General features: G+C 39.1%; 1 protein-coding gene across 1 annotated transcript; it reads left to right on the top strand.

Annotated features, from left to right (window-relative positions):
- On the top strand, positions 1 to 24,244 carry olfm3a (olfactomedin 3a). The gene is made up of 6 exons (XM_068304136.1): positions 1 to 239; positions 14,238 to 14,381; positions 19,039 to 19,194; positions 21,358 to 21,577; positions 22,521 to 22,627; positions 22,934 to 24,244. Exons 1-6 carry the CDS (start codon positions 120 to 122, stop codon positions 23,609 to 23,611), a joined length of 1,425 nt encoding a protein of 474 aa, XP_068160237.1. The 5' UTR covers positions 1 to 119; the 3' UTR covers positions 23,612 to 24,244.
- The last annotated feature ends 1,857 nt before the right edge of the window (positions 24,245 to 26,101 follow it).

Raw genomic sequence — 26,101 nt, 5'->3', positions numbered from 1 at the left:
TGGGGAGCGGGGGGTGTGATGCTGTTGGATGTGTGGTCGCTGTGCCGCCGTCGGAGCGCTCCCCCTGCGGCTCGACAGCAGTAGAGAGGCGTTGAGGTGACCGGCGGTGCTGGAGCTCTATGATAAAGGACTGCACCTTGGAGCAAGGTGGCTGCCCGGAGCCCGTCAGGATGCGGGTCCTGTTGAGCGTTCTTTACCCCGTCCTCTCCCTCACCATCTTCGGATTGTATCCCTCTATGGTGAGTTTCTTCCTTCACTTCATCTTTTATTGCTCATATTTCACAGCTCTGCGCGTTTTACTTAGAGGATTTTCTACAGTTATCCTCGGATCTTATTCGGTGGATGTCACAACAAACTTCACTCAGAAGTCGCAGTCGTATTTTGGCATATTTGGCGTCACTAACATAAACCTGCGTGGACCACGGGGAGCCTCAGACATCCCGCTCAAAGCTCAATACTTGTGTATTTTAATGCACCGTGCTGTCATAACAATGCATTTAAATCGGGGGTAATTAGTTTGCCCGCAGATCCTCTCAAAGGTTGCATTTCTTTGTAATGTAAATAGGATGATTCTGCATGTGGTGATTTTAGGGGAAATATGTTTACCTGCTATCCATACGGCCACATGGGTAACGCTGATTTTTCATTCATATTCGTCTTAAAATGTGGAAAAAAAATATTAGATGAAATTTAAAAAAAAAAAAGGGGGGCGGGTATGAGCATCTCTAATTTATCCGGTAACGCATTCCATGTAGTACAATCGTGCTTATGCTGTAAAACAGCTTTTGATTTTGTGACTCATTACCTCTTATTTTTTGCTCACCCACTTGTGGATCTTCTGCCTTTTAACAGATAAATGGGCTATAATTGTGGGAGCAAGAACATCAGGCATCGCAGCAGAAGATATTGATTGCTCTCAGTCTAATTCAGGGTGAACCTTAAAACCTAAAGATGTTTTTCATTTGTGCCCGAAGGAGCCAGTGGACTAGCTCAGCAGCAGCATACTTAAGTCCATCACCCAGAACTGCCTTCTCTTTCTTCACTTAGTGCTTCTGTTTCTGTCAATATTTGAATTATCTATGAATTTAACCCTGAGTAAATTTGTGGAAAATTGAATTGCACTCATTTGTACACTCAGTGAAAGCTGGAATGTAAGCATCAAAAGCTGACAACTTGAAAGATATTTAATGGCTAAATCAATGTGATGGTACAGAGAGTGGATGTAGGCTCGCTCTGACTGCTGAAACTTCCCCACACAAACTCCGGCTATGCAGCAACCCACAGAAAAGGAGAAAACTGGTACTCATCATTTCATATGCAGCTTTCCATCCCTTTTGGAGGAGAGCATGAGGACGGGGACGAGAGCGCACTCCATGACAAGCGTGGAGCTGGAATCCTTTAGTCTGTCCTTGTCAAAACAGTCAGATCATTTATAAATTAACCCAGAAAATGAATTGATGCATTAAATTGAAGCATTTATCACGCGAGAATCTTAAATGTCTGAACGTGAAGGTAAGCTGGTGTCAGATGTACAGAAAACCAAGGGGTTGCGTTCAGTTTTACCACTTGAAATGCTTTTAAGTCATGCTTTAAAAGGTTTAAAAGATAATCACAGATTAATCAGCATTCAAAGGAAAGATCTATACATGCTTGGTCTTTATTGTTTTTCATTATGTGCACACACATCTAAGTTTCTTGTTATTTCAGAGATATGTTTCTGCATTGTAACGTCTGTTTACCTCTGATGATGGTCTCTCATGTCAGGTTCTGTATGTCATCTGTTTATGATTAAATCAATTAATAAACCACTTGTCACTGAGGAATATGAGATATTGCCGGAGCAAGAGCTGCATGCAAATTGCTGGCATGGCCCCACAGGCCTCACTGCGTCAGTGTTTCAGAATGATATGGAAAGGCAAACCGTTTATGGTATTACACTAAGCTGGAAATTATTAAGCTGTCACTCACAGTCTGTCAGGCTTTGTGCTCATGGCTTTGTTCATTTTTAGTAAGAATTGGCAGTCTCTACCTTTTGGCTTTCAGGTTTATGTTAGTCTGACCTTATTTTTTATTTTTTTCATTTTCCCATATGTTTAGATTGATAACTTTAAAATGACCTGTTACAGTCCAGATCTACTCAGGATAAAGTGGCCAAAGCCAGACCTTAATTTTATAGATTTTCCCTTTTGTCGTGGTGTGGCATTCTGTTAGGCAGATATTACCTCTGCAGTGTACACAATGGATCCCCAAGGAGCCTTTGAGAGAAAATTAAATATTTGCACTGTGTAGTTTTCCTTTATTGTCTGTGCCAGCCAGATAATTACACAGTGTCTGCTGACGGCTCTGTGTTACTTTCATCATGATCAAAATGATCACTAGAATTTGCATTCTATCATTATATATTATATGCTACACCTGCAGGACATATCAATTGGAAGGGCAAGAGGGACTTAATAAAGACTGACGTCAAACCCATGTTGGAATTCAGCTGGCCAATTTTAAATTCAACAGCATTCTTTATTTCATTTTCAAAGTTAGCTGTAAATTTGTTTACTTTTTTCTAACTTGGACAGCACTGATTTAATGTCATACAAATGAGCTGAGCATTCTATGATTGTTTGAAGCTGCATATCTCCAGAAGACTACGTGCATGTGTCATGGACATGGTATCGCTCCATCTATGATGCCACTCAAGTGGAGAAAACATTGAAAAAATACCCTCTGATACCACACTGGTAGAGAAAAGAAGATAAATTACACTCTGTAGTGCTGCAACAGTGGAAAAGGCATTTTTTAGTTTCCTTTTATGATGCCACTCCAGTGACCCACAAGTGGGAAAAGAAGCCTAAGACAAAATGATTAATGGTCATGTCATCTGCAAGAAAATGGATGGATGGATGGATGGATGGGTGCATGGATGGATGATTGGATGAATGGATGGATGGATGGATGGATGGATGGATGGATGGATTCGCAGAGATGTTTGAAAGGATGTTTTTGAGGTAAATTCTGCCCATTGAATTGTTAGTCCTCGAGATGTGAAAAGTGTCAGCATTAGCTGTCTGTGACATCAAGGGACACTTTAAAACCAATTTACATGAAAGCAACCTCGAAACACATCTTATAGGGGATCGTCTGATGAGGTTGACATGTATTAACATAGTAAAAGGCTCTCGAGGATTTCTCCTCTACTAGATGATGTGTGGCAAAGCACATAAATGAGTGGCATCAATATGCACAAAAAGGTCACAATTTGCCCTCTTAGATGTCCGTATAGTGGAGAAATGAGATGCCATAGAGGCTTCTTTGCATGCAAGAAAATAGATTGATCTCCATGTGTCCCTAAAGTTAATAGTTCCCTTTATATTTGTATTATTATTATTGTTTCACTACAAATTCAACAGCTTTCTGCATCCTGGTGCCTCAGCACATGCATCTGGTTCCTCTCTAGCAACTGAGTTAGAGGGACTGAATATCTTTCAGTTGTGCTAAAGCTACCACTTTGTTAGTCGGACATAGCTTTTGTGCCCAGGGAATAACATTTAGTGCTAATGTTCCCTGGGATGTGTAGTAATCTGGTCAGTAAAAGCAAACAGGTGCAAACTAATGACCCTTTTTTCTGGTGCTTCACAGACTTAAATTCCTCTTAATGATTTGGCATCTTGGTGAAAACACAACAAATACTGCCTATAGTTGCAGTGAAAAAAACCTCAATATTATGGATGTTTTTTGAGCAGTCTCTTTGGAGAACTCGGTGGGATGGAGGTTGCAGGGTTTGTTTGTTTTTTGTTATGACATAGTGAGTGAGTTAGCTGGCTGCATGAGAATGCAGAACACACATACTTTCAGTCATACTCACAGACAATATAGAATCTACTTGTGATGTAAATGTGACTTTTGAAAGATTCCAGTTTAGCCTCACCTTCTGTGGAAATATTGGAAGGAGTTATGATGGAGTGTGAATTGATCACACCTGAAAAATATGAAAAATGCTCACAACTGCAAAGTTTTTGTAAATCCTGCTGGGATAATGTTCTACCCTCTGACATCTTGGAAGCACAGAAAGTCATTGTTTGTCATTTGAAATGGAGCCGAAAGATTTGTCTGCCAGACACTGATCTTTGTTTGTTTGTTTGTTTGTTTGTTTGTTTTTTGCTTCTTTGAAATCCTATTCAAATTCCTGTGCTGATTTTTTTGTATGTTGCTAATGCAGTTAGGTCTTGTGGGAAGCTTTGACTGGCATAGATGTCAGCTTAAAAAGATTTTCAAATGCTGGGGCACACCCACACAAGCCCACAGCCATTTAGTGATGATGTCGGCTTCAGAGTTGACAACAATCTTCTCCACCAGGGACTAAATTAAGGGTGACACTATCTGACTATATATATGTCAACACAAAGAAAGCAAGCTGCGAGCCACACTGACTGCCAGCTAAGTTGTCATTGTGATTCTGCATGTTTCATGTTGAAAGCAGTGAAGGAGTCAACAGAGCTGACTGACTGCAAATAAAGTAATTACATCTACTGGTGATATATGTGAATTGCAGCAGGATTAATGATGTGTTCTGTTTGGACTTGGAGACTTCATGACATTTTAATGACTTTTTTCAACCTTATTTGAGTATGTGCTGTAGGATGTGCCTGTTGTTAGGTTTTGTGGTGTAGGCATATTTAGAATTTTTCACTATTGCTTATATTTGTCAGGCAAATAAATTCATTCTGATAATTAATACCGACAGTAATCTTCAAGTACTGATGAACAAGCTAAGGTCTTTTGTAAGTAACTTTTCATTTTGAGGGATACTAATTATTATGGGGTTTCAAAGATAATGATTATCAATTTTGAACAATTTTCTCTCTTCTTGTAAAGTGCGTCTTATGTAAAAATTATAAGGATAATTGTAGGTTTTGAGACATGATGTTGAAACTACTAAGGGCACAGTTTCCGCCCTCTGCCTCTTTTCCTCTTATGAGTGCTCTAATTGCAGCATAAGCAGCTTCTATTATCAGATGATCGCTGAGCAAGGGCTGAAAAGCTTGACTTCAGAGGATTGGACATTATTGTTATCAATAAACTTTTACTGTACCCATTCAACCATGATATGATTATTGGCTGTGCCTGTTTTGTTTTTTTTGTTTTTTTGTTTTTTTAACAGAGAAGATACAATGTTTGTGGCAGGGTAGCTTCCAAGCCAAAACGGAAGAAGGGCATGAGACAGTGTCAATATGCTCTTCCCCAAATCGTTTGGGCTGGATGGAGCAAAGCTACTGTTAGCAGTTCAAACAGCTCACAGTCATTACCTTTATAGAAGTTAGTGGGATAATAGACATAGACTAATAATAATAATAGACTACGTCAGGAAATATAGCAGATATGAAATATTTCACATTCTATTCCACAGCATGAAAGATTCTACAAACTAGGCTAACAATGACATAGTTCTTATTATACACACAACATTTACATTTATATCCTGGTTTCATTTAAAGCTATAATTTTAGACACATTCTCTTTTTTATGCTGAAATAGAAAGTTCATTAATTGAAGTAAAAATCCTAGGAAGCCTGATATTGCAAAAACTTCAAAGAAGCTCCTGGAATGCATCGACCATACTAATGTGATAGTGTCCGCGAATTTAAAGCATCGTTCTGTATGAGGAGTTTTACTCAAGTATCACATAATTGCAATTATTGTTTTTACCCTTCTGAATTTTCTCAAGTGAGCACATGCATTCATAGGTCACGCACATTTTTGGAACTCACATGCTTTTTTTTGAGGTATATGAATAAAATCGAAGGTAGAAATCTGGAGGATGTATAAGAGCAAGAAAACTAACTCTGGAAAGTTTATAGATTGTGCATAATCGATATTTTAAGATCATCTTTATTACTATCCAGAATTCCTGTGCTAATAATAATGAGTACCTGGGTGTTTTGTTTCACACTGAGAAGCTCTCAAGATGTGGGTGTTAAAGCAAAAATGTTTGACTTGGTCAATTAATGGGTTTTTGTCAATGTAGGTTGCCTACAAATGTAATATATAAGGCTTCCAGTTAAAGCTTAATGTCAGAAAAAACACTTTTCCTGTCTGTTTCATGTTTAGTTATAGCTGCAAGGATTTATACTCTCTACTGCATAGGCATACTGGTGTGTAGACTGTACATGTCTGTACATCAAAAGAACAAACGTAGCCCTTTTAGCCTGAGGTTAAGCAAACCTACCATTAACGCTACACATATCTGTACATTAGAGCATTGGCATAGCTGCTTAGCATTCTGCAATTTCATGCATGTGTCATTCAGAGTGGCCTGGAGCATTCACTGGCTTTAGTTGGCTGATAATGCTTGATTACTATTTCGTTATCATCCCTCATTGTGCTTATGTTGTCTTGTTCATTCAGAAGCTCATTGGAGCACACCCCAGAGAAGAAGCAGGGTGTGAACAAGATAATGCCTAAACCCATCTGTAGGCTGTCTGGGGTAGGATACGCAGAACTCCTGCAGAATTATCTATTCAGTCTCCTCCTCAGTGAGGTCAAAAGGCTAGTCTGTAGGAAATTAATCACCATGCATGTCTTTCATCACAGTCACATCTGAGAGAAAAAATGACTTTCTTTTTTCTTTAATAGTTTTTCCCCTTGTTTCCCATTCATAGCCTTTTTCTGGAACCTTTTTGGTCTCAGGATTACAGCTGCCAGGATTGCCACTGCAGCTGCTGTTGCTGCTGTGTTACCGGCTGTTACCATTTGTCATTTCTGTCTTAGATGTCTGCATCAGTCTGGTTACAGAGCTGGCTGCCCATGCAAGTTGGTCTTCCCCTGCCATTAGACCTAAAATGTTAACTCATTTAAGCAGGATGATCATCAGTTACACTTACAGTAGTGACATGCGCATTCCACTTCACTTGCTTCCAATGCTGCAGAGGGTTTTTGTTTAGACAGGATGATAGATGACTAGATAGATAGCATCTGTTTAGGTCTCTGTGTTGTGGCAAGCAGGATCCCAGCAATACTGTGATATGAGATTTAACTTCACTGACATCTCTGGCACTGGAATTTGTTTCTAAATGCATCACCATGGCTTCTTTTGACTTGGGAGATCAGGGGTCCCTGAAATCCTAAAAAATGAGAGGAATTTATTTTCATTATCATTCTGTCCATGAATAACACAATATGTCTTTCTTTTTAAAGTCATCTCGAGTAGGAAGTCCCTATAGGACTAAACTGTGACAACTGGTGGCTTCTGGTCAAATCAATGTGATATCAGGGTTTTTGAGAACTGAAAAACAATTTTGGGCGATTGTGTTACAATGCACACATACTCTGTATTGGGGCGATTGTGTTATAATGCTGACATACAGTTAATTGGGGCGATTGTTTTATAATGCACAAATATATTGATAATGTGGTAACAGCACATAACATTTGAGTTATTTATGTGTCAAGTCTGTCACCATTTCATTGTTATTCTAGGGTTGTAAGTGTGGAGGAACAAGAGTTAACCTCATGTCTTTGCAAGTACTCCATAACAGCAGCAACTTTTCAATTTGGGTCCTCTCTCTAGTTTTGGCCGGGGCTGTGGACGGACTTCCTTCACTCTTGTTATTTGCCTAGACTGTATTTAAAAGAGATTTATTACTGCCATCAACAACCTTTTAATTTTTCAGCACCTGCTTGTCATCTGTTAATCCCTTTTGGGAGTTCCTCACTTTGCCAAACTCATATCATTGCAGCTTGGGAAATGGAATCAGCCATCATGAGACTGGCAAAAGAAATAAGATTACAAGATAAAGGCTACAGCAGGGTGGAGATTTGTTTACTTTACAGGCAGTCAGCTACACTATATGGCCCGATAATCTAATGGCCAAAACAGATCCACTTAGCATTCAACAGAAACGCTCCTCTGCTGGAGCCAACTAGCTTTGTATTCATGATTCAAAATGTGCAAGAAGGAATAGAACATTATATGTAGAATACAAAAGAATGTCCACAGGTAAAACCTAATTTATCTAAATAGGTAAACGTATTTATTTTAATATGATGCAGCATGAAATAAGAAGGGAAAAAATATGATTCTTTTACATGGAATTGGTGAATATGCAATAAAAATTAAAGCAGGAGGAAACAAATAGTTAGCCTTCACAGTGTCAAAATGTAATTGTGAGGGAATTCACATGGATTTGGGTCTGTTGACAGTCATCAGGTGACACCAAGTGTGTTTTAAACATAAATCGTATTAACCTATCCATTCACTCTGGCTATCCATTCACTCTGACTCCCTCATCAACCCCCTACATCCTACCTTCAATCACACAAATGTTTGATTAGGACAAAGTTAATGAAAAGTTTCATGTGGCCAGACTAGAATCTAAATTGATGGCAGGATAAATGAGAAAGACGTTTGATCAGGTACATAATTGACAGGACAGCGGTCTACGGTGAGGAACATGAAAGCATGTCTTCCACCAAGAGGGATTTGTTATCATTAAAGTTTATGCTTGACTTGACTTGTGCTTTTAGTACCCCATCTGTAAATTCATAATTCAAGTTTCCGACAGCAAGCACACAAACAAACTGATCTTTTCACCTCCTTGGCAGAGATAATTATGATATCACTATTACAAAATGTTATACATGCACCGTTTCTTCATTCAATACCCATCAAGTGGATGGAAGCACTTAGTTCCACAGAGGTGTGTACAGGAATACTGGAGTGTTTTGGTGGCATTTGAGTACACCAACCTGCACTAGTGTTCACCCAACCATACTGTATGCATAGAGACGGTCAAGTTCAATCACAAATAATTTCATTCATCCCCCTTAACAATACGATTCAAAATTCATTGAAAGTGGAAAATCCTGTGAATCACTGTCCATACAGCAAGGTTACTGTCAAGTGTTACATTATAGCACACAATATTCAATATCATGCAAATAGGAGCTGACCAGTCTTTAAATTTATGTGTCTGGATATGTTTAAGATCTTACTTTCTTCATGATATCCTTAATAGTCCTTAATTTAAGGCAATACAACACATATAATAAGCATGTCCAAAGGAATAGATGTGTGCCTTTACCAAATAAAAATGAAAGTAAAATGTTTTCTTTACTTTCCTTTTTTATTTATTTACTGTTTTATGCAAAGCTGACCTGCTTACATGGAAAGGCTGCTTGCTTATAATGACATTGGTGTTATTCGGGAGTATAGTTTGTATAGTAGGTATAAGGTTTATAACATTTGCTCTTCAGCAAGTAACGTTTAGGACAGAGTCAACATCATAATTTTATACAATAATATAAAAAACTTTGACCTCTTGCTGCCTCTTTATGGTAGATCAGTGATCACCAAAGATTTCATTTCATTTTGTGATTGATAATCAGCTAACTTTTTATAGTGTCTGAATCGAAGAGTGGAGTTGACAGCTGAAGAACCAAGATTCCTGTGGCTAGAATAGGACATAAGTAAGAGGTACTTCATATACACCAATAAATGCTAGGTTTTATAAAGCACATAATAATAATGGTAACCTTTAACAACGTCATGCTAAACCAAGCACTCATGATAAATTAGCCCTGCAATAAAAACAGAAGACATATGGGTTAATAAATAGATGAATAAAGTTGTAGCTGACAACAAGATGATGTGAATAAAATCAAGCATTTTATGTCACATCATATTAACAATGTCTTAATTCGTTTCATGTTATCTGTACAGGCCTGCTCTGCTGATCAGATGACAGATAGTCAGATAGAAAGTACTACAGCTGACAGTCCTGGTTTTATTGAAGCATGAATCTATGATGGCTAATTCACAGTTCAATCAGGTCCCTCATAAATGTCCAGTATTCATAAGCACAAGAAGTGAGGCTGACCTTGTGCTGCGATAAAAGTAATTAAGCACAATCATTCATTATTAGTGGCCACAGGACTTTCTGATATGCCTTGATTCAGTAAGTTAGATCTTCTAATAATGAAGGCATGTCTTTTAAATAACGGGACACTATCTGATAATGGTGATGTTGGGTTGATATCATAAAATTAACAGCTGCACATTTTTCGCAATTATACATTGTAATAATTGGAATTTTATCCAATAAAATGGTGCTCATGATTTGAGAGGAAATAAATAAATACAAAATACTGAGACATAAAAATTAAGTAAGAAATAATTTTCTTTTTAGGATTGTTGTTACTATGAAAACCTGCAGTATTTAAAGAAATGCACTGACAGAGACACAGAGATACAGTCTTACATTTTTATTCAATAGACAGAATGACATTAAACTAATAAACCAGGTAAACAAACCAGTTTCAGAAGTAATATAAGCTATTGCTCATAAAATCTGTTTTACTTTTTATACCACTGCAAAATAAAAATTTGCGGTGCTGAAAGGTCGTAGTCTCTTAAAAAAGAATTACGTTATAGGTCAATGCTGAGTGCAATGATATCAGAAACTCCTGATTAGCATAATACAATAGAAATGCTGTAGTCTGTTACTGTGTTGATTCTTTTTAAAAGGGATGTATTTTAAATGTTTTGGTTGTTCGTCCAGCATCAAATAGCCATCACAGCACCACCTTTAAAGGTTAAATGTGCTCTACCTATGATTGTGAAGCCATTTCAGAGTCTTTTTACTTTTACTGTTACACCCTGAGGTCTCTTTGTGGTCGTGTTTGTTTTCAGTTCTTGTTAGTGTGTCTTGTTTTCTTTTGGCCCTCACCCATGTCCCTCATTTTCAGACACATCCTGCCTCTATGTGCCTCCCTCCTCTGTGATTAGCTGCCCTGGCTTGATAGGTATCACCTGTCCCTCATTTCACTTCCTGTCTTTTGTATTTAATCTGTGTGCTGCCCTTGGATATTTTCAGTGACAACATGTTACTAGATTTCTCCTAATGTTCTCTTGGATTCAGACCTGATTTTGTCCTTTTTGAAGCTGCTTCAGGCTGAGACCCCTCAGGATTTATTTTATTTATTTATATATATATTACGTGTTGTTTTGTTTTTTGTTGTTTTTTGGGGGGGGGGTTTCGGATTCTGTTGGTTGTCTTGTTGGATTGAGTTTTTGCGTGTCAAACCTTTTTCTGAAATAACGACCTTGTGTTTTGGGAGTTTTCCTCCGAGTCTTCCTTTGTTGGTTCCAGTCTGATACTGATAAAGAGCCGGAAAATGATTGCAAAAGAAATCATAAAGGATCATATATATTACCCCTAACCCTAAGCAGGTGATACATTATTCACTATGAGATTATTTTGAGTTTTAAAAAAGCTTAGCGCATGTATGTGGAGATTCAGAGCGGTATGGCTTCAGTTTTAAGAAAGGTCAAATGAACTTTTGATAAAACAAGCAGCAAAGCAGTTCATGGGTTGTTGTTTTTTTCACAATAAACTTACTGTATACTTGTAAAACATATTTTGTACTTGCGATTTTTTTTGCCACACATTTGTGATTGCTGCATATCGCATTAAAAAATCCATTACTCAAACTCTGGCAAAGAATAAGAATTACAAAGGGTGTGTGTGTGTGTGTGTGTATGTGTGTGTTTGATGGTGGCTGTGTAGAGAAAACTCTGCTGTGCCATGAGCCCCTCCATGCTCTTATGTGAGGATGATTAATGACTAGACTTCGGTGCGCAGGTTTGTGAAACCATTATAGCCTTGAAGCTTGATCTTCTATCAAGTGAAGAGAAACGTAAAATATTGAAAAAACTGTCTTTGCGTCGTCAAAACACTCAGGTAGAATACAATACTGTGACACCTTAAGAGATAAAACATGGTCCTCTTTTATGACGCAGCTGTACTCCATAATCATACAAATCAAATCTGCCAGTGCTTGTTGAGAGGCACTCTTTTATTTCTCTGCTGTCAGTTATTGATTTTCAGTCAATCCTTGAACATTATTGACATGAATTGTACTGTTAATGTCATCTATCAGCCTAATATTTATTTATTTAGCCTATTTTTCTCCATACTGCCTTCATGCACATGGGTACCCATCTTATTTATTGTTTTTTACCTCATCATGATTATCCCCATGCTAACTTTGCGCTGCTCTCATGTAACTTTGTCTGTTGAGAAAAGTTAAGGTGAAGACACCTTTTTTCAATCTCACACAGGCATTCATATTTGTTCATATTTGGTTGTCATTTTGTTCATACTTGTGATTTGAAATGCAAATACATGCAGGAACACACATATAAACTGAAGACACACCGGGTCAAATGATATCTCCTTCATGCAGAATTTAATCCTCCAGTATCTGCCTGAACTTCATTAAAAGACATCGTTCATTCGTTCATTCATCATCAACCACTTCACTCGCTGGTGCTTGAGCCTATCCCAGCTGACTGAGGGCCTGAGGCAGGGGAATCTCCTGGCGCGACACCAGTGCACCATGGTGAAAGACATCATTCATTTTCTACCGCTTTATCTTGCTGTGGAGGGTCGTGGTGAAAGACATCATCATGTTCTTAATTGGAGTGCTAAACGGTAAGCATGCAGTGGGTAGCGCTGTTGCCTCACAGCAAGAAGGTTCTGGGTTCAAGTACTTTTCTTACTATCCTTGATGAGATGCCAGCTGATCACAGGGCCACTCACAAAGAAAAACAACATATATGACATATGTAATATGTTATTTTAATTTACTGTATTATGAATGTAGGGTAGTGATCGAGGTGAATTTTTTTTTTTTTTTTGAGGCCATGCTGCTTTTACAACAAACTGTATTTCTGATGACTTATTATACTCCAAATTTCTAATTTGTTTTCTACAGAGAGTAAAGCACGGAAAGGGATTACTGTTGGGCACCAGTAATGACTTTCAGGTTTTGGTAGCGGTAGCAGGACAATAGTGATTAGTACCTAATCCTGCTGTGCAGTGATATATTGCGTATACCTGCATATTTGCTCTCCAACCAATACAATCCTTCAAACTGACAGTCAAGTCTCTTTCTGGTTCACAGTCAGCATTTTTCCCAGGAAGTGTTTACGTACATAATCAAGCTTTCAACTATTCTATTTGTAAACCCCTTAATTCTCCTCCAAATACTGTATATCTGGGTGTTTTTCTTTTGATGTGTCAATGGCAAGGTTAACCAGCAAAGACAGAGCAAAGAACATAATTTTTTTTTTTTTTAAATACAAAGTGCATCTTCAAGCATGGCTTGCTGTTATGGCTTGATTGAAGTGTTAGTTAAAGCTCTCTATTTCCAGTGAGAACAAAGCCGCAGGTGTTAAGAGTGCTCGAACGAAAGTGCTTGAAATAATTGACGTTACTCCAAATTCTTGTATAAACTTTCTAAAGTTCTGTTAACACTACTCAGTAAGCATCGTCCAACCCATGCAGCAAAGCCATCGTTTTGCATATGGATAGTAGGAACATGTCTCTACTACTGTTTAAGTAAACTGGTTTCCATTATGTTTGCAATAAAATCATGGTAGATAACTGTAATCTGTATTCTCAGAGGTGATATCACAATGACAGTCAATCTGCTCTTTCAGAATCACGGACAGCAATAAAAAAGAAAGAGAGAGGCAAAATGAAGCCGCTGCCTCAGCATGGTCAGCTCTCTCAGTATGACAGAGCATCAATTATGAATTCAAAAAATATTTTGTTCTCTGCTAGGGCCTCACTTTTATGTGAGTGCTGTGATTAATAAGTGTATTCTTTCATTTGAAAAAGTGGCCTCAGGGCTTCCCTAAATATTGCATGCTACTTTCTCAATGTAAAGGCGATTCACTCCAGCGCTCGCCGGCGCTTTTCCACTGAAGGAAAACATTACAGCATATGGACCAACATACATATAATAGCAGCAATAACAGCCTTAAATGTAAAGCGATTCACAGTTATAAAGTGTTAAAATAAAACCACAATAGAATTAAACACAAACTGTCTTAAACCTTAGATCACTTTCCCCAGTATGTCAATATGCCTATTAACAATAATTCCATCATTGTTTAACTCCAGTCATTTTTATGACCGTGAAAACACATCTCTAAAATCTGGAATCATACTGTTATCATTACAAATTGTTTTGCAAGAAAATTATATTTCACCTTGTAAATATTTATTCTAAACCACTTCCTTACAGATTGCTTTATATTTCAACACCACTTACAAACAAAAAAGCAAAGCGGTGTTAAAATTAACTTTTGCTCATGCTTTGAAGTGATGAACTAATGCCCCACTGACATGAAATCAGTGGCATTAATGTAAAAACGTGTGTCTTTGTACTTCGTACAGACCATTGGTCCAAAGGAGGGCTGGCAGGTGTACAGTTCAGCCCAGGATGCTGACGGGCGCTGTATCTGCACAGTGGTGGCACCAGAACAGAGTCTGTGCTCCAGAGATGCCAAGAGCCGCCAGCTCCGCCAGCTACTGGAGAAGGTAAGCTCTTGTAATTAGGGAATATTTACCACCCCAATGCAGCATGCAGCACACACAAGCAAACACAATTTCCTATTGAGCATGTTAACAGAGAGGTGGTAACTCTGTACAAGCTTCACTTTTTTGTGAGCAGTGATACTCCTAATATATGCAAATAATGCAGCTGCTGCCTTGTATGTTTCAACATTAATAAATACTTGAACATTCATCAAATAAAAAATCTTTCTTATTGGAAGAATGAAAGAAATCTATTCACTTTCCCAGTAAACTACATAATACACAAAACTACCGTACTAAAATTTACTTCAATATACTACAGTATATGATACTATACTACGATATAACATATAATGTATTATTATATACTATGCTATGCTTTACACTACAATGCTATACTGTACAACACAGTACTGGACTAGACAACAGTATATTATAAATTATTATATATATTATTGTATCCTACTATTCTATGATTCCATCCTGAATGTGACATTTGAAAGAAATACATTTATTTTAAGTCATGAAAATTTCTGATAGATCTTGTTTAGGTTTTTTGTCAGCAGGATTATATAAAATAATGCTGGTTATTTTTATAAAATAAGGGTTTGAGAAGATGAACAACTTAAGCATTGGTCAAAATAAATATAGATTAGGATCACAACTAACATAAACATTACTTAAGTTGTCATTATAATTTGCGGTGTTTGGTCTTTGTAGGATAAATTATGTAGCCGCTAGAGGGCAAAAGCCAGTGTCTTATTGTGCCAGTCCCAAGCCCGTATAAATACAGAGAGTTGTGTCAGGAAGGGCATCTGATGTAAAACTTTTGCCAAATCCGACATCGTATCAAATCTATGATTTCCATACCGGATCGGTTGAGACCTGGGTTAACAACGACCGCTATCGGTGCTTTACACCTACAGGGTGCACTGTTGGTCGAAGAAGGAGATGAGGAAAGTGTGTTCGTAGGAAGAGAGTGAAGAGGAACGCCAAGAGTATAGGACTGAGCATAGGGACGTTGAATGTTGGAACTATGACAGGAAACGGTAGAGTTGGTTGACATGATGCAGAGGAGGAAGGTAGACATACTGTGTGTCCAGCAGACCAGGTTGAAAGGTAGCAAGGCTAAAAGTTTAGGAGCAGGGTTCAAGTTGTTCTATCGTGGTGTAGATAGGAAGAGAAATGGAGTAGCAGTTATCTTGAAGGAGGAGTTTGTTAGGAATGTTCTGGAGGTAAAAAGAGTGTTAGAGTCATGAGTCTGAAACTAGAAATCAAAGGTGTGATGTTCAATGTTTCGAGAGTGTAGCCAAACAGCATAGGATGGTCGTGTTTAGATGACTCTGGTGGTGAGGAAAATGAAGAGGGCAAAATCAAAGCAGAGGACGAAATGGTGAAAGATGAAAAAAGAAGAGTTTTGCATGAATTTTAGGAAAGTGTTACGACAGGCTCTGGGTGGTCAGGAGGTGCTTCCAGATGACTGGACAACTACAGCTAATGTGATCAGGGAGACAGGTAGGAGAGTACTTGGTGTTTCAATGGGAAGGAAAGTAGATAAGGAGACTTGGTGGTAGAATGAGGAGGTACAGGAGTGTATACAGAGAAAGAGGTTAGCCAAGAAGAAGTGGGACACTGAGAGGACTGAGGAGAGTAGACAGGAATACAGGGAGATGCAATGTAAGGTGAAAGTAGAGGTAGCAAAGGCCAAACAAGGGGCTTATGATGACTCGTATGCTAGGTTGGACAGTAATGAGGGAGAGACTGATCTGTACAGATTGGCAAAACAGAGAGACAGAGATGGGAAGGACGTGCAGCAGGTTAGGGTGATTAAGGATAGGGATGGAAGTGTATTTACAGGTGCCAGTAGTGTGATGGGAAGATGGAAAGAGTATTTCGAAGAGTTGATGAATGAGGACAATGAGAGAGAGCAAAGACTAGAAGACGTGGCTGTTATGGACCAGGAAGTAGCAAAGATTAGTCAGGATGAAGTGAGGAGGGCACTGAAGAGGATGAAGAATGGAAAGGCACTCGGTCCTGAAGATATAACTGTGGAGGTATGGACGTTTCTAAGACAGGTGGCAGTAGAGTTTCTGACTGGGTTGTTCAACAGGATCTTAGATAGTGAGAAGATGCCTGAGGGATGGAGGAGAAGTGTGCTGGTGCCCATTTTTAAGAACAAGGGAGATGTGCAGAGCAACTACAAAGGAATAAAGCTGATGAGCCAGCCATACAATGAAGTTATTTGAAAGAGTAGTTGAAGCTAGACTAAGGGAAGTAGTGAGCATTTGTGAGCAGCAGTATGGTTTGTTGCCAAAAAAAGAGTACTACAGATGCAGTGTTTGCTTTGAGGATGTTGATAGAGAAGTACAGAGAAGGCCAGAGAGAACTGCATTGTGTTTTTGTAGATCTGGAGAAAGCTTATGACAGGGTGCCCAGAGAGGAACTGTGGTATTGTATGAGGAAGTCTGGAGTGGCAGAGAAGTATGTTAGAGCGGGACAGGACATGTATGAGGACTGTAAGACAGCGGTGAGGTGTGCTGTAGGCAGTGACGTTCGGAGAGGTTCATGGCTGGTGAGGCACTGATCTCATCATAATTACAATCACAAACATATGGACCTACAGTGTAGCTTATTCACCAACTAATTATCAACAATGAGTGGGTTCTTTTTAAAATCTCAGAGCAGAATTATTAGAAGTATTTACACGTACAAACTGTAAGATACAAATAAGCACATTTGATTAAAAACACGTTATGTTGTTACCTACATGTTTGTTTATATGTTACGTTTACTTATAAATGAAGTCCAAGCGCCGCTCCTTCTGAACAGAAGCAGCGAAAAAAATTATATAGTAAGGCTAGGCGAGCGGAAAACAAATGAATGGCTGTAGTTTGCTGTTACTTCTTCTACTGCTGAGGAAGAAGACTCCTTGGCCGAATCCCCGGGATCACCAGCGCCCCCTACCAATGAGTCACGACATCATCGTGCCTCAGGTAGTGCCTTGTTACAGCGGTTTCCGGACCGCTCAACTCAAGAAAGACGTTACACTCTTGCAGTTGTTGACAAAAAACACTGTACATTATATACATTAGCTAAATTATGGAAATTTAGTTCATAGAGCAAACGTGTTTGAACATTTTAGTAGTGACATATAGAGAGATAACATTACACTCTCACTGTACACCATGCCAGCACAGCTAGCCGAGCCATTGCGCAATCCATGGTGAGGCTCGGCTGGCTGGCACCTCACCGCAGGTCTCTTCTCAGTATTACAGTTGTAAATGTGAAAATTCAGAAGTAAAAATAACCTAAAATTGGTGATGTTGAACATACAATAACTTACTCATAATACTCATCATTGGATAAATATAACAATTTCATTTATTTCTTCCATTTTCCTTTGTTTTTTTTTCATTATGGCAGTTGAGACCGTGCCTCACCTACCTCCCCTGACCGCACGTCACTGGCTGTAGGTGTGACAGGGGAGTCCAAGGTGGAGGTGGGACTGCATCAGGGATCAACTCTGATCCCCTTCTTGTTTGTTGTGGTGATGGACAGGCTAACAGACGAGGTTAGACAGGAATCTCCATGGACCATGATGTTTGCAGATGACATAGTGATCTGTAGTGAGAGCAGGGAACAGGTGGAGGAGAAGCTAGAGAGGTGGAGGTTTGTCCTTGAAAGAGAGGAAAGAAGGTTAGCCATATGTACTCCAAAAGCACATATATACTCTGTGCATTCACACATATGCACAGAGTATATACGTATGTGTGAATGAGAGGGACCCAAGTGGAAGAGTGAGGTTACAGTGAGAAGAGATCAGGAAAGTGGAGGATTTTAAGTACTTAGGGTCAACAGTCCAGAGTAATGGAGAGTGTGAAGAGGCGTGTACAGGCAGGATGGAACGGATGGAGAAAAGTGTCAGGTGTGATGTGTGATAGAAGAGTTTCAGCTAAAATGTAAGGAAAGGTATACAAATTGTGGTGAGACCAGCAGTGTTGTTTGGTCTAGAGACGGTGTCACTGAGGAAAAGACAGGAGATAGAGCTGGAGGTAGCAGAGATGAAGATGCTGAGGTTCTCTCTGGGAGTGACCAGGAAGGATAGGATCAGGAATGAGTACATCAGAGGGACAGCACATGTTAGAGGTTTTGGAGATAAAGTCAGAGAGGCCAGACTGAGATGGTTTGGACATGTCCAGAGGAGAGATAGTGAATATATTGGTAGACAGATGCTGAGTTTTGAACTACCAGGCAGGAGGCCTAGAGGAAGACCAAAGAGGAGGTTTATGGATGTAGTGAAAGAGGACATGAAGGTAGTTGGTGTGAGAGAAGAGGATGCAGAAGACAGGGTTAGATGGAGGCAACTGATTCGCTGTAGCCACCATTGAAGGGAAAAGCCGAAAGGAGAAGAAGAGGGCCTTTGTAGGATAAATGCAGTACATCTTAAAATCTTGTAGATTAAAGTTACAGTACCGGTTAATCTTCTTAGGACAGTGGTAAAATGGGACAACTTGTACACGTGTTGTGTAGCAACTCTAATTTGTCAACGTACGGTGAGGATGAAAAGGATTAACATTTTATAGAGGACTGGAACATTGATCTTGACAAAGGTCTGCACTGTAAGGGTTCCTCCTGTTAATTAGGCCTTGCTTTATTCTAGGTGCAGAACATGTCTCAGTCCATTGAGGTGCTGAACTTGAGAACTCAGAGAGATTTTCAATACGTCATGAAGATGGAGAACCAGATGAAGAGCCTGAGGACTAAGTTCAGACAGATTGATGATGACAGGAAATCCATCATGGCCAGAAATTTCCAGGTAAGCTCGACTGCCATTAAATTGTATTCTAATTTTAATGTTGAAATGTTTTGTTTTTTTTAAGACACACCTGAGATATTTTCATGCAACAATGCTTTTTCAAATGTTATGTTGAGTCCTTTTACAGAAGGTGAATTGCTATATCAGAAACCTAGGCACAGATTCAATTTAAATGCCTTGCATAGTTTACAGGAGGTCCTAAAGGTGGAGATTGTTGTTTAATATGTGCATATTTACATTCGATAGGGGATGGTTTATCCACACATACACATACTGAGCTTTTCCGATAGAGAATGCATTTGTGTCTCGGGATACAAAGATTGCAGTTAAAGTTTTACAAGTTTCACTTTATAAGAAGAGAACTACGGCCAGATAAGGAAAAATAGGGAAATGACCCAATGTGGGTAAAACCCAGGAAATTTCTGTCTGCCCAATTCCTTGAAGTTAGACAGTAAGGGTATTTAAGAACTCACAAAATACTTATTAATTGTTCTTTAAAATTTATTACAAATTAGAAACTTGTTTGAGGCTTAAAGGAGTGGGCAGCTGTGGCTCAGTTGGTTGTGCGGGTCATCCAATTATCACTGTCAGGGCGTGAACACGACTGGCAGGGGGAACCCAAAAGCAGGACAGAGTAGCAGGCAGGTGAAGTTTCAAAAAAGGTTTAATTGTACAGGCAGGGTTTAGGTTCCGAATAATCAGTCCAACAGGCAGAGGTATCCGATAAACGACAGGCGAGACGACAGAGTCCAGAACCAGGCAGGGTCAGGCACGGAGCAATCAACAAACTAGGCAGACAGATCAGATGAGGAGAAGGCAACAGGCTGGGTCAAGAGAGCAGACGAGATTTGAACAAGGTCAAGATCAGGCAGGATATGTAGGCTCGAGAGTTAGGGTGGACATTGAACAATTTGGCTGAGAGCAGAAGATTGAGTTGACATATGAAGGGTGGAGGCACATTTTGGAATGGAGCAGGCGTGTGGAGAGAAGGCAGGTGACGGGAATGCACTGACTGCAAATGATGGCAGGATCTGAAATGACGTGATATGTTAGTAAAATGAAAACAAGCAGAAACTATTAGGCATGAGGTGTGACAATCACATTGGTTGTTCGATTCCCGCTCCTGCCCAGCCACCTTGGAGTGTGAGCTGACAGTGAGAGGTGTCAGCTGACCTCCAGAGCACTGCCGATGAGCCCTCATTTGGGCCCACCATATAAAACCTGCCCGCCACTCTACCGCCCCACCCCCACCTGCATGCTCCTTGTGTGTGTTACAGGGCCTGTACACACTATATATGCATGTGATTGACTAACTGTGTGCTAGAGTGTGCAACTAATTTCCCTTCGGGGATTATTAAAGGATATTAAAAAAATTTTAAAAGAAGTTTGATAGTTTCACTTATTCAGTTTTTTGAGAGGACCAACACTAACATGGGAAATATGTACCCTAATGGACACATCTCATGCTGCTCCTCATCTTAGATGGAAACAGCTTCAAACCCCTTGAAAAACTGTAACATTTGCTTAAGTGTTTCCCAGTCTTCATGTTAAAAGCTTAAAACAGTGCTCTCTGACCTTTAAATAGCGTATAATAGTATGCTGAATTATGTCAGCAGCAGTACTCCCATATTCCCATTCCATGCAATGACTGCCATATCCAACCAGCAAATGGATTTCTTCCTCTTGACTGGAGCAAGGTTTTGAGAAAAGCTTGTATAAGACCCAAGCCATGTGCATCCTGTTTTAGTGTGCAAACCTTTTGCGTGAAATAAAGAATAACTGAACTGTAAAATATTTGGAAGCTCCATCATTCAGGTTGTGCTTTCTGATTTCTCATGCTTTGATTCTGTACTGTAAGAATAACTGTGGCTCAACCATGAAAATGTTAACAAAAAGAAAAAAATATTCTGAATATCACATGACAATTGTGCTGAACAGTAAAGTTGGTAAAGTTGCCTATCTTTAGATTTGAAGTTGCTTCGTGAAAGTCAGTCTGTTTATGAGCTTCTGGCTGTTCAGCCTCAAAATATAAACGTGCACAGCTGCTGGGTTCTCTGTCACAATGAAGATACTGATTGTGTAGGAAACAAACTGTAGTTTTATTAGTTCCTGTCTTCCACCCCTCTTCATTCTCCATTGCGGCTGTCGTTATCACTCCTGTAGGAGCTTAAGGAGAAAATGGATGAACTGAAACCGTTGATCCCTGTGCTGGAGCAGTACAAGATGGATGCTGCACTCATCTCCCAGTTCAAAGAGGAAATTCGGAACCTGTCGGCAGTGCTGACTAGCATCCAGGAGGAGCTTGGGGCCTACGACTATGATGAACTCTATCAGCGAGTCTTGCGTCTGGACAGTAGACTTCGCAGCTGCATGGGCAAACTAAGTAAGTACATGTGCAAATATAAATTGTTTTATACTGCCCAACACTGGTATCATGTGATAGTATTTGCAGAACACCACAAATTGTGATGTAGGATAGTCTGAATTTATTATCTTCATTCAAAGCCTGATATCACAAATGAAGTTGGTCTGTATTCACCTCTACAGAGAATGTTACTTTTAAAACCCTACTTTTAGTTGTTGTACTTCTTACTTCTTAGCTGCTTACATCCCACACTTCCTTTAAAACTGTGTTTAATGGCTGTCCTCACTTTAATCTCAAGTCAGTGAAAGAATAATAATGTTTCTGCTATTGTGCAGTGTTTGGTCTATTGAAAACCTTTCACCATTAGAAGCAAAATATTCTGAAATCATTTAAAGGTTTCTGAAAGTAACAAACCTAATGGATCATTATGGTAAAAAAGGGGGGTATATGGGCTCACTGTCTACAATTACATGATCCACTGATGTAAATTATTCCGTCACAATCAGTAGCTGTGTTGCCACCATATATTAGTCTCTTCTAGAGATTTCTGTACCATACATATTGTACATATTGTATTGTACAGTTTTTCTGAATGATTTTGGTGAAAGATGCAGTGTTGGAAGCATCATTGCTGCACCAAATTCAGATTCTATTGTAAATAAGGATTAACTGTCCTGCTAATTGTGCTAGAATCAAATCTAATGCAGTTTGCCAAAGTAAAGGGGCAATAAAGGAAGTCATTTTGGCCAGGCATGAGGAGGATGAATTTTATTTAGCTACAAACAGCAGTTGCACCAGTATGTTTTGAGATAAATAAAGCAGCTCACTGCCAGTTCTATTTTAGTATGCACTAAGGGCACATTCTCGGATGGCACATGCAGGCATGAAATTGGCCTGGGAAATCTAGTTAGGAACAAGAACCACCACGGCACATCTTATCGCTGCATTTCTTTATTAACAGCGTGTGGGAAATTAATGAAAATCACTGGACCTGTTACAATAAAGACATCTGGAACCCGGTTTGGGGCATGGATGACTGATCCTCTAGCATCAACTAGAAACAACAGGGTGAGTTATGGAGCAGGGGAAAGCTTTCCAAGACTTGTGTAGTGAGTATAATATATCATCTGTGTTGTGTTGAAGATGAGGCCTGAACATTGGAGTAACTATGGTCATGGTTTGGATTTTGATCTTAGCATCAGTAATTTAATAGTAATGATGTTTTTTCCTTAATGTTTTATCTTGTTATGTAAACTCTTTAAAGGTTTTAATCTTATAAAGAGGTTGAGAAAAGCAGTTTTTGATTGGTTGAAATGTTTTTCAAGGGTTGTTAGGTCAGCTGCTGACCGTTTGTCTTCATCCTCTCTGATGTAGGTCTGGTATATGGACAGCTACACCAACAGCAAGATTGTTCGCGAATACAAGACAATGGAAGATTTTGTAGCAGGAGTTGTTTCCAGAACCTACAGTCTCCCGTTTAAGTGGGAGGGAACAAATCACATTGTCTACAATGGATCTCTTTACTACAACAAGTACCAGAGCAACATCATTGTCAAGTACAGCTTTGAGACAGGCAGTGTTCTGGCTCAGAGGGCTTTGGAGTTTGCCGGCTTTCACAACATGTACCCATACACATGGGGGGGTTACTCTGACATGGACGTCATGGCTGACGAACTGGGAATGTGGGTAGTTTACGCCACCAATCAAAATGCTGGAAATGTTGTCATCTCCCAGATTGATCCCGACACCCTGCAGGTCCTGAAGACATGGAACACAGAATACTCCAAAAGGAATGCAGGGGAATCATTCATGATCTGTGGGACACTGTATATCACTAACTCTCACCTGTCCGGAGCAAAGGTTTACTACGCTTATTCTACGAAGACTTCCACTTATGAGTACATAGACATTCCTTTCCACAACCAATACTTTCATATCTCCATGCTTGATTACAATGCCAGGGATCGAGCACTATATGCCTGGAATAATGGACACCAGGTAATATTTAATGTCACCCTGTTTCATGTCATAAAAACTGATGATGACTCTTAAGCATACTTTTCCAATCACAACTAAAGCACTATCATTTTCTTTCGAACTGTATTAAACCCTTTATGATTGGGTGCTCTGGATTCTTGGCTGACCTGAGCATGAAGACGAGTTTTGTTTTTTTTACACTTTTTGTTTGCTGCTTATCGCCATGCCTTATTTGCTACGTGTTGGGTCTGCTAGTAGAAGAATATTAATAGCTCTGCACGAATGTCAACATTTTATCTGCAGTAATTTCCTATAATATAGCTATGTTTTTGTAGCCAATCTGTTTCTCTGACAGTGCAAACGGAAACTTTGTTGATTTAAATGGCAAACTCCATGTGAAGCTAGCTGATTATAAAAGTAGTAGGTATTCTTTTAAAATGGGTCTGTAAAATATTGCTGTTATGTACTATATGTCACTGTGGAAGAAAAACTTTGTATTTTTTAAAAAATTGTAATCAACCATTGAACATTTGTGGGTTTTCTGTAAAATTAAAAGAATGTACATTTTATTCAAAATGTTTTGGCTCATAAAATCAACATTACTCCTCCATCAGAACACGACCAATCAGCTCCAGTCAATAAACTATGATTTCCATAATGAAATGTTAATCTGGTAGCTGTGTGAGTCAACTGTGTACTCCAGGTCAATTGAGGAATAAATTATGTGGGAACACAACCTGTTGCACCTTTCAATGAGATAATTGGATCACTTCTCCCTCCGAGTGAGGAGGAACCAGAGGACAAACTGAAGAAGTGGCCACAGACTGCAGTAACAAGGTAATTATTTCGCTTAGCATTTGCCAAAATGTCATACAGTTCAGGAAGGAGATGCGTTGTGTCTTGGTGCACCAGCAACAAAGCCAAAATAAATGTCTTCCTAAATAATGTTTCCTTTAAATACATGTGGAGAGTGAATCCAACTGCCTCGATTCTATGTCCTTTAGTCAGATGAGGTTGTATCCCCACTTCTTCAACAGAGTGCGCCGTGGCTCATTACTATGGAAGTACTGATAAGCCTCCCAGCTTTTCATCTACCGCTTATTTCCCCCAAAAAACTCAGTAAAGGGAAGACTTCTACAGCACACACCTCTGGCTCTTCTGACTGCTATACTGCTAATGGATGATGAAAAGGAGGAGGGCGGTGGCTCTCAGAAAGAAGAGTGATTTCTGCACTCAACATGAGGCTTTCTGATAGCTCGAGTCTTCGTTTGGCATTTCAATCAGCCTGAAGTGTCTACGAACCACAGAGACGATTCACAATGTTCACAATAACTTTGTCCTCCCTACTATTACGTTGTCACTGTCAAGGAAGTGTTTGCTTCACGGAACCTGATTGTGAGTTTAGAAAAGACTGTATGGTGTAATATTTAATTCAATTTTTTTTTGGTTTATGGACAGAAACATTAATATCCAAATATGCCTGCAAAAAAGAACATTTGTATGTAGACGGAAACGAAATCAGGCTGCTTAATTCTCAAAACTGATATAAGTAGTGACTAACCTCTGACATAACCTAAAAAGGTCTGAACAACTAATAAGAAGCAATTCAACCCTATACAGAGAAGATGGAATGATTCCTCTGGTAGAAGCTGTTATGAAAACAGATTTTTGATCTTCTTTCATGCCTTGTGAAATGTGCCATTCATTTATCGATTTCCCAAGTTTCAGTAGAATTGCATGCATCACTCAAACGTCCCATCGTTGGGTCTTTATTTCATCAGGAAAATAATGTGTTATTATCCCAGTGAACAGCACCTGTTTAGAGCCATTTCTCCATGTTTTACCACACACATCTGTGCTCACCGGCTGTCACAGGATACACAGTACAGGCTGGATATGCTGCAGTGGTTGATGTATCATAGCAGGCATTGGTCTCGACCTAATGGACAAAGCCGTGTCAATAAAGCTACAGTACTGAATTTTTTTTAGAGTAAAAAGAAGAGGAAGCAGACGTGGAAGTGGAAAACAGACAGACCATAAACATAGATTGTAGCACTATTGAGACTAATACTGATTATCTTATTAGTATTGCTAATGGGAAGCAGGTGGTTATCAATATTAGTTTAATGAAATTCTTATCATGCATCTGTGAATACGGTTTTTACTTAGCAACCTTTTTTTTTACGTTCCCATTTCTAAAATATTGAAACGTGACTATGTATATTAGAAATTCCCATTCACAAGAGCGATTGGAGAAAAAAACACAAAAAGCATTTCTCATAACAACTTGCTGTGACAAATCCCCAAGATTTCACATGAATACAGAAAGTAACTTTACAGCATATTAGAAATATAAAAAGAGAATATTTAGTAAAGCCCGTCATCCTGTGCTTGTTCTAAATGTATTTACTTAAAGATAGGATATGTAGTACATTTTTACATAAATACCAGCGGTGCATTCATTTTAATCGCATGACCTCTGTTGCTCTCTGGTAGTCATTGAGGGATTTGAGGAATCCTGATGGAATATATTCGATCAAGATTCCATACACATCCATAACGTTG

Source organism: Antennarius striatus, chromosome 20 (assembly GCF_040054535.1).
Source record: "Antennarius striatus isolate MH-2024 chromosome 20, ASM4005453v1, whole genome shotgun sequence".
In the NCBI taxonomy this organism is placed as follows: Eukaryota; Metazoa; Chordata; class Actinopteri; order Lophiiformes; family Antennariidae; genus Antennarius; species Antennarius striatus.
The sequence above is the reverse complement of the archived record's forward strand: the minus strand, read 5'-3'. Positions and strand labels throughout refer to the sequence as shown.

What these genes read in the sequence shown, in the direction of transcription:
- olfm3a (XM_068304136.1), top strand. Translation starts at nt 120, where the DNA reads ATGATAAAGGACTGCACCTTGGAGCAAGGTGGCTGCCCGGAGCCCGTC. An exon ending in TCATGGCCAGAAATTTCCAG is followed by an intron (nt 19,195 to 21,357) that starts GTAAGCTCGACT and finishes TCACTCCTGTAG; the next exon opens with GAGCTTAAGGAGAAAATGGA. An exon ending in CATCAACTAGAAACAACAGG is followed by an intron (nt 22,628 to 22,933) that starts GTGAGTTATGGA and finishes TCTCTGATGTAG; the next exon opens with GTCTGGTATATGGACAGCTA.